Here is a 9,368-nt window from a genome sequence, read left to right on the forward strand (position 1 = left end):
AAAGACTAACTGGCTTGTAGGAGCCAGAATACTTGCTGTTTGGTAGGGGGTCAAATACTTGTTTTTCCTCATCAGATGGTTATCAATTTTTATAAATTCATATGATGTGATTTTCTGGAATTTTCTTTGGGATTCTGTCTTTCACTGTTAGAATGTACATATGATTAAAATTATAGATCGTTGCATTCTTTGTAAGTGGGCAAACCTGCAAAATCAGCAAGGGGTCAAATACTTATTTCCCCCACTGTATATATATATACACACACACACACACATATATATATATATATACACACACACACACACACACACACACACACACACACACACACACACACACACACACACACACACACACACACACACATACATACATACATACATACATATATACATATACATATATATACACACCACCTCATGTGGCCTTTTGGTCTCTTGTCAGTGCATCTTCTGCGTACTCCCTCTTTCATACTTGTTCCACTCGCTCCCTCTAGACAGAAATGACCTCCCATTCCACCTGCCCCGAACATGTTGTGCAGCTGACATCAGTGTAATCTCTGTAATGATCTAATTAGTGCAGCATGTGACGCCGTAGATCACTGCATGCTGATGGAGAGATTGGCAGTGGGGGGGATATCTACTGCTTTGGTTCTCTCGCCTCTCTCACAGACACTGTAGGTAACCCCATGTCCTCATCTACTGCTCTAACGCTTCTCAGAATTCACTGTTTAGTATGTTCAGACGATAACATTACTGCCGTGGCCCTTCCACACCTGTCGCAGTCTTGCTACTCTGACAAACTACCTTGTTTTGGTTTATTTGAAGATCTATATTATGAAGGATCCTCACCAGCCTGGTAACTAGACTTGGGAATTATCACAGTATACCAGGTATTTAGAAATCCCGATGGTCGACTTTCACTGCTGTCAAAAACACAGATGCTCCTCTTTCTATTAAACTGGTATAGAGATGTTTTGTTCATGTCTAATGTGTAGTAAAGAAGTTGTCTCTTTATTATGAGTACAGTGAGATTATACCTTGTCATACAAGGAATTTGACTCAGGATTGTACATTTTGCATGCCTGCCGAGAATTGCATGAAAATGCATTAAAGTTCTGCTTTTAAACACTATACTGTTCTTCATGGGCTTCATCAATAGTGATAAATGATCAGCATATATTTAATGAACGTTAAGAATCGTTAATATATTATTACACATACTAAAAGTTGGCTACCATTTCTTGAGTTTCAGAAAAAGCATGTGGCGTTAACTGTGTTCAAACACTGTGAGCAGCAAAGTGTCCTAAAAGGACCTTAATAAGTGAATGCATAATTCGGCAAAACGGACGTGGTAAGCTACCTGTCAAGATTTGCATCCACCCCTTTTCTCAGTATAACAGAGCGTTACCTCCCGCAAGGTGTATGCAATTCATGGCAGGCATGCAGAATTCGCCACAACACCTGCACTGCAAAACGTCAGTAGATCTTGTTCTAAGCTCACGCAGTCTACCGGAGGTAGATTGTGTCTGACTTGACGGCGCTGTTTTTATTTCCCTATCTATCAAGTCGGCGAAAGTCAGCCAGTTAGCTCGAACGCACCTGTTGACTACCAGTTATACACAGGGATGTAATTTCATCTAACAGTAATTTCTATAAACATAAAATTTCTCAAGCAATTTTTCAAGGGGACACAAATAATACAGCCAAAATTGTATTTTTATAGGATATGTGTACACAGAGAGAAGTCTTGCTATTATTTTTCTGGCCAACAACACAAAGCTGTAGTTTATGGTTTAAATATGACTTAAGTTCATAGGTTCACCACGCGGTCATATTATTCTAAATAACCGTATCAGCCTAATATCGGTTCACGCACAGATTATTTTCCTGGCTGATTCCAGTTACTGATTTTTTTAAAAGGTGCCTGCCGATTCTAATTTTGGTCGATTCCGATTTTCTTTCTTTCTAAGATCTATAACTGACAGCATACACAAACATTTTTGTGTTGAGCCGAATAAGTGAAACAAAACGGCCTATTTCAGTCCCCAGCTGATCAATTTGCACATCTCTAGCTGTAGAAGGTGACTTACTATCAAACAAGCAGTTAAACAAGCTACCAAACAAGCTAGGTAATGTTATAAGAACATAGTGGGCTCATGGGGAAAAATAACTTTTTGTCATGATTAATTTATTAATGAGTCAGCATCATCTGTATTAAAGACAAAAGAATCAGTTCATCCAATGTTTAAAGTGAATAAAACAGCGCTGCCAGCCTGCTTAACATTACTGCAGCTCCACAACTACTGACGGATTTGAACTGGTTTTCTCCGACCGGACTCCTGTGGGGGGGGTCAGGCAGTGGACTAAACCACTGTCAAAGGACTCTATATATCTATATATATTCTAAGTATATATCATTTATATAGATAGATATATATAGATAGATAGATAGATAGATAGATATGAGAGAGATAGAGAGAGAGAGAGATATATATATATATAGATAGAGATATAGATATATATATATATGTTATACAGCTGTTTTCCAAAGTTAACATAGCTATCCTTATTAGCTAAGCTTCTTACATGCTCGCTAATAACAGTTTTGAAGATGGGTCTCCGACATAGACAGCGCTGTGTTGGACAGATTTGTGCAGAGGTGTTTATGATACCAATCATTCAATTCACAAACAGGTCTGTTGTCCGTGTTTGTGAGAGAGAGAGCGACCGAGTCCGAGGATGTGCAGAGCGAATATGTGCTGCGCAGCGCTGCAATCAAATTTACAGCTCTTAATCTACCTGGGTGGCCCGCCCAAGTAAAGCCAATGTGTGGGAAACACTGCACATACATACATACATGCACACATGTACACAGTGTGATGGAGCAAATTGCAAAGGATGCTGGAATAAATAAGTATTATGTGCAGGTGTTACCTACATGAGGTAGGTGTATTGGTATACAGTATATACAATATAACAATATGAACAGCTCTGAAATGGAGAATGGTGAATAAATAATAAGTGGAAACCAGTAAACAGGTGCTGATTAGAGACAGAGTTACTGGGTTATTGCACAGGAATTGTTCCTGACACTGAGTCAGAAGTCAGCTGTTCATCAGAGTGATGGCTTGTGGGAAGAAACTGTTCCTAAGTCTGTTGGTTTTGGCGTACAGTGCTCTGTAGCGCCTACCAGAGGGGAGAAGTTGGAACAGGTTGTGTCCGGGGTGAGATGGTTCTGCAGTGATGTTTCCTGCCCGTTTCCTGACTCTGGAAATGTATAAGTCCTGAATGGAGGGCAGGTTGGCACTGATGGTCTTTTCTGCAGTCCTGACTGTCCGTTGTAGTCTGCTCCTGTCCTTTTTGGTGGCAGATCCAAACCAGACAGTGATGGACGTGCAGCATTTTTAAAATGATGTTCTTTGCATGTTCTTTCCCATATTGTATTTTGACTTCACAATTAAATCAGCGCATCAGATATGCATGGATAATCTCTATTGTGTCAAAGTAAATATAAAGAACACGTTACAGTGTACCAAGTTGAAGTCCATCACAAACACCCACAGATCAGGGTGGAGTCCAATGCATCCAGGTTTTTCCACTCACATGAAGATAATTAGATACTGAAGTGGACAAACCAGTCTGTAATCTTACTGAAAACTAATATCAGGTTGGCTAATTAGGAGATGATGATGTGACATATCATGACGAATTGCCTATGTCAGGTGTTTTAACTTCTTTACTTTGACCCGAGCATGACCATCCTTCATGTCCACAAAAAATACAAGTAGTCATTGCCCTGTCTTCATCAGGCTACATGCTGTGACCAGTTGAATGGTTAGTTCAGTCACAGAGACACACTGTTGGCGCCAAAATTTACATTAAGACAGTGTGTGTTTGTGTATAGTATACACAGAACACAGACACACTTAACTGCTCTCTGTCAATTTAGTGCCCACAAAGTTCTCTATGTACTGTCCTCAGACCACTGCTCACAACCGGAGCTTGCTGCTCTGTGGTCTGTAATTAGCTGCTAGCACCATTTGAAAGCCATACTGCGACAGTGGAGGAAAAAGAGTGCCTCTCCCATTTTTTTACATACATGTGGTTACTTCTCAAAGATGATTAACAGTGTTTAGCCAGGATTCCTGTCACCAACCTTTTCCTCTTGCTGTTCTCATACACAGCCACCACAAGGACCAACAACCGATTCGAGCATCTTTACAAGGTGAGCTTTGACAATGTGACTGCATACCTGCAGAAGAAGCAGCAGAGAGTGGAGGAACAGCAGCTGAAGAGGAAGACAGTCCAGAGAGCAAATAGCAACAAGAAGGCCAAGAAAGAAATGTCAAAAGCTTTAATGGAAAAATCTACTTAAACAGCACTTTAACAAGGGCACTGTTATTTTCTTTGTTTCATTTTTTGAGTGAGGAATCTGAGTCGAATCTGTGCATTTAATGAAGCATGTGGAAAGTGTGGGTTTTGTCACACAGCCTGTGTTGATGGATTTCTTTGATTTTTAAAAATAAACTTTGCAACTAACATAAAACTGTGCCTTCTGTTTCCACCATCATTGCTGAATTAAACATGGCATTTGTGAACGTGCACCATATGTCTTTCTCACTTTCTCTTTGCTCTGTACTTGTTACTTTGACTTCCTGTGCATTACACCACAATTTTCTAACATTTCTTTCTTGTGCACAGAATTGATCCAGCATGTGGGAAAGTGATAAAGTACAGTGCACTCAAGAATCAGTAATGCAGACTGTTATTGTGACCCTCTGCCACTGTTGTTTTGTGCTCTTGATTCAAGAGTACAAATCATCAAATAAAATATTTCTTCTCGCCTCCATTTCACTGATCAGCACCTTGATCTGGCACTCAGGGTAATTTCTCTTTTTCACTGTTTTGCAAAAAGGGCTGCACATTTAGAAAAGATTTTAAATAATTGCTAATGCTGGTGAAATATGGGAATGGGGGGGTGTCCTTCAACGGTTGAAACTCTGAGTATGGTATGTAATAAAAAGGGTTTGTGAGATTGAAACTAAGTTTTGAAGGCTTACATAATGTTTTTATGGCTGAAAGAAAAATTCACATCTGCAAATATATTGTATGATGTAAGGTTGAAATCAAGGGCAACTGGCCTATGTAGAAGATACTAGACGTTTTGTTCCTCATCAATAACTTCTTCAGTTCTGGCTCACTGGTCGGGAAACTCGGCTAATTAACCTTTGAGGGATCGTTGTCACAATGATCAATACCACTGGTTTGTTTGTGCTCTTGTCATTTTGGTCTTGGAGCCACCCAAGGCCAAGTCTGAATGACAATTGTTGGCATCCTCGATTGTTAAGCGACGGTTTCTCAGCCTGGGTTTAAATGGCTTCTGTTACACCCGCTGCTGGCTGCCTTAGAACAATAGTTGTGTTCTGGAGTTCTCTGAATGGTATGCAAATCCCAGCTGTGAGTCCCTGTTGAGGATTGGTTCCTCTGGACCTGGGACCGTCTGTGATTGGTTTGGCCGAAGATCCGACCAAACCTGCCAACCAGGACTCTCCAATCAACACCAGCTGGACTACAAATAGTTTGTGTCGCTGCAGTTCGAGGCGACTGTGAGCCAGTGATCAGTTTGCCTCGTTGTTGGTTGCGTACCCCTGTTAATAGTGAATTTCTTGAGTATTGGCATTTACCTGTTTCTGTCGGTTGCCTGCTTAAGCGGCTTCCGTCAGTTAGAACCCTTGTAAATCACATAGTGTGAGTGGCACTCTTTTGGTTTGAGCATTGTCTGTTTGGTTACTTTGCATTCTTGTAAAGCATGTAGGTGCTGACCTCCTTTTGTTCTTCAGTGTTTTTTGAGTAGAGAGCTGTCTTTGGACAATACCTCCTTTTGTTTCCTTTTTTTGTCAGTACCTATATAGCCTCCTTTTGTTGTGTTTTCTTGAGACAAATCATTTAATTAAACATTTGACTTTAACCTAAATTCAGTTGTCCTTTACCACCTTCATTTCAATCCCAAATAACTTGTTACTGCCCTACCCTAACGAGCTGGGTTGTAACACTTCCTTGACCCCTCTTTCAAACCGAAGTACCTACTTTTCAATTCCCACCACCCACTGGAGCATAAGCAAGGGGTCATCAGAACCTTGCACCACCGAGCTGACAACATACCAACAAGTGCCCAAGCCCAAGAAAAGGAACAGGATCCACCTGAAGGGACCTTTGTGAAAACGGCCACAAGATCCAGGAAGAACACCAACACTACAGGGGATCAGGAGAAGAAGACTTAACGCAACAACATTGTGATTCCATACATGTCAACGTGTATCAGAGGGACTCAGGTATTTTCAACAAATGCCACATCCCTGTGTTATATAACCCAAGATCACGCTAAGACAGATTCTGTCAGAAGATGAATGATTTGAAAGAGGTGCCAAGGAAGTACACTCAGGTTGAGAAACCATCGCTTAACTATGACACCACTTATACCCCACTTACAATGCTGTTCTTTCATCACTTCCCAGGAAACTAACCAAAAGTTCCATTGGGTGTGTAATTTTATAAGCATACTTTACAGCACTTTTGTACTACTACATACTTTTGTTCATCAATGATAAGCAGAGACATTAACAATCGAAACTAGATTTTGCAATTAAAGTAATCCTTTTATTTTTTGTAGGAAAGTACAAGGGTCACTAAATATCTGTACAAATTGTAAAAAACAACACATTTCAAATAAAAAACCATGCAAGATGCCTATCTAAATATTGTTCACTGAAGTAGTCTGTGCTGTACAAATGTTGACATTTCCTGAAAAAAGCTTTGGATTGTCCATGTTGTCCTTGAGTCCATCAGTAGTTTGTAATGCTGTCTCAGAGCTCTCAGACCCACTCCCATCACTGTTCCGTGACAGACTGGAAATCCTCCTGATTTTTCCTGATTACAAATCCTGCTGGTCCTCTGCTCTTCAACAGTCGAAGAGGAGAGGACAGTGTGATGGAAAGCCCGTAACTGAACAACGTGTTTGACAACTCCAGTTTATTGTACGTCACACTGCTTCACTCTCGTGCTCTACCCTCACTGGTGCTGAAACAGACAGATTTATAAAGAAAACTGCTTATAAAATCTATGTTTGTCCAAGTTAGCCTCTCTGATCTGAAACCTGGCCATATACTGACAGCAAAAACTTCAGGAAGGTCTATTTTTTCCTACCTTTTCAAAAATGTTTACTTCTTCTTCCCTCCCATGGTCAAGTTCTCACTTTTCTTTTTCTGCACCTGATGGTAACATCACTTGTTATTAGTTATCTGCACCAATAACAAATGAAATACATCTACACACTTAGAAAGCCTCCAACCTCATTCATGGCATCATCAATCTGCTTGAGTTCTTCATATCGATCCCTTGATTCTCTGAGTGGCTGCACCATCGCCTCCTCAATCTGTGGGAACAGCTAGTTCACACACACACACACACACACACAGTAACAAGTATTAGCAAAAACAACTACTAATTCTGCAGAGAAACATCAGATGAATCATTATACATGAAATTATTAGTTTGTTACTACTGATGCATCAATGTGTAACCAGCATTTAACTCTTGTGGCTAGTGGTCGGGCCCCTCCAAAGGGTCACAAGATAAATAGATAATAATTAATGAAACAAAAAAGACAAGAATACAAAGTTTGCTACACATGCTTGTATTCATTTTTCTAACTTTCTTTAAAACCTTTCCGTTTTTCGTGGTAATTATTAAATAACTTGACATCTTTAGGCCTCAAACATGTATTTATCTGAAAAGAGGAAATCACTTTTGGTTGAACTGTTTACAACTCAGACATCTGAAATGTGACTAGGGGTTTAACTAGAGACTTCTTTAATCTTTAACAAAATATTGTATTTTATAAGCTTATCAAATGTTTTTCTTTATTTGTTTTTCTCTTAATCTGAAGAGTAACTATTAACCATATCTCTAAATACCTTTGAAATGTATTACATTTTGGGGCTTCAGTATTTTTCTGACTCATAGAAACATCTAGTCACCAAACTTAAAAGTGTGTACCACCAATTCACCAGGGGCCTCATGTATAAGGCTGCCTACGCACAAAAAGATTACGTACGCTGGTTTTCAGGCACATATGGGATGTATATAAATGAACGAACCGTGGCGCAAACTCTTGAGCTGCCGTGAGAATGTGCTGACATCCGCAAACTTTTGTCTTGCTCTTTGAGGAAACTCCAAAGTACCAAAACTCACCAAATGTTTCAAAATAGCGTTTCCACTCTTGTTACTGTGCAGATGTCAGTGAAGTAGTCAATCAAAAACTTGCTGATACCCAATAAAAGTTTGATCATGTATGTAGTGGTTTAATACCAAAATAAAATTTAATGAGTGAGGAATAGCTAATAATGCCTCTCACATATTGAATTTCACTTCATATCACACGTTATCACTTTATCATTTAGACATTCAAACCAGCAGTGTTATTTGTGCTCGCGCTAGTAAGCCATAAGTCTTCCATACTACACCTTTCAATTGTAAAAAAAAATACATAAATAAGCCAAGTGCCAACTCAGATTTTAAATCAATGTCCGCTAAATATTTCATCACCCTCCCCGGAGCGCAGAGGAGAGTGTAGCCACGGACATTCACGATCAGCTGTGGACCTGCAGCCTAAAGCCAGGATAATGTCAGGTGGCAGGATGCAGGATTGCCTTTCCCTGATATTAGACGTGAATTTAGCTCCTTTTCAGATTTAATTTAGAGTCCTTTTCAGACTTTAACTCGGCTAACAGATGGAATTATCATCATCGTAAAAATCCGAGATAACATCTCATAGCATTAAAGAATTGCAGAAGAGAGCGTCAGTAGTTTTTAATCATATCCTCTGTGTATTTTTAGTTTTCAGTTTAGTTTTCGTGTGTAAAATCTTCCCTCTCTCTTTCTCTGTTCTCTCCCCCCCCCCCACAAATCCTGCCATCTGCTGGTTCCCTAGTTCCCAAAGAACCTTGGTGTTTGGTTTGATAGTAATTTAAATTTCGAGGAGCACACCACAAAGCTTGTTCAATCATGTTTTTATCAACTTAGAAATATAGCAAAAATTCGATCTATGTTAACTTTTAAGGACACCGAGACCATTTTACACGCCTTCATCTCATCACACCTGGATTATTGCAACAGCCTTTTCACCTGTTTAACCCAAAAATCTATTGATCGACTCCAGACTGTCCAGAACTCAGCTGCCAGGCTTTTAACCAGAACAAAGAAATATGACCACATTACTCCTATTTTAGCTTCATTACACTGGCTCCCAGTATGTTTTAGAATTGACTTTAAAATTCTATTGATCACTTTTAAAGCTCTTCATGGCC

The 9,368-nt window shown here is 39.7% G+C and overlaps 2 protein-coding genes across 7 annotated transcripts in view; one reads left to right on the forward strand and one right to left on the reverse strand.

Moving 5' to 3' along the window:
- wdr4 (WD repeat domain 4) overlaps window positions 1-4,549 on the forward strand; it is a 14,313-nt gene extending 9,764 nt beyond the window's left edge. Inside the window, exon 8 of the mRNA XM_046053280.1 lies at window positions 4,133-4,549. Within this exon, the coding sequence (XP_045909236.1) occupies window positions 4,133-4,378 (246 nt within the window). The 3' untranslated portion in view covers window positions 4,379-4,549. The remainder of the gene's footprint in view (window positions 1-4,132) is intronic.
- Window positions 4,550-6,678: 2,129 nt separating this feature from the next.
- Window positions 6,679-9,368, reverse strand: part of pde9aa (phosphodiesterase 9aa) — a 114,494-nt gene continuing 111,804 nt past the window's right edge. For all 6 annotated transcript variants that reach the window (XM_046053290.1, XM_046053288.1, XM_046053289.1 and 3 more), the window contains 3 exons: window positions 7,352-7,447; window positions 7,207-7,271; window positions 6,679-7,080 (listed from right to left, as the gene is read on the reverse strand). In XM_046053290.1, the coding sequence (XP_045909246.1) occupies window positions 7,221-7,271; window positions 7,352-7,447 (147 nt within the window). In that variant the 3' untranslated portion in view covers window positions 6,679-7,080; window positions 7,207-7,220. The remainder of the gene's footprint in view (window positions 7,081-7,206; window positions 7,272-7,351; window positions 7,448-9,368) is intronic.

This window comes from Micropterus dolomieu, linkage group LG07 (genome assembly GCF_021292245.1).
Source record: "Micropterus dolomieu isolate WLL.071019.BEF.003 ecotype Adirondacks linkage group LG07, ASM2129224v1, whole genome shotgun sequence".
Taxonomy (NCBI): Eukaryota; Metazoa; Chordata; class Actinopteri; order Centrarchiformes; family Centrarchidae; genus Micropterus; species Micropterus dolomieu.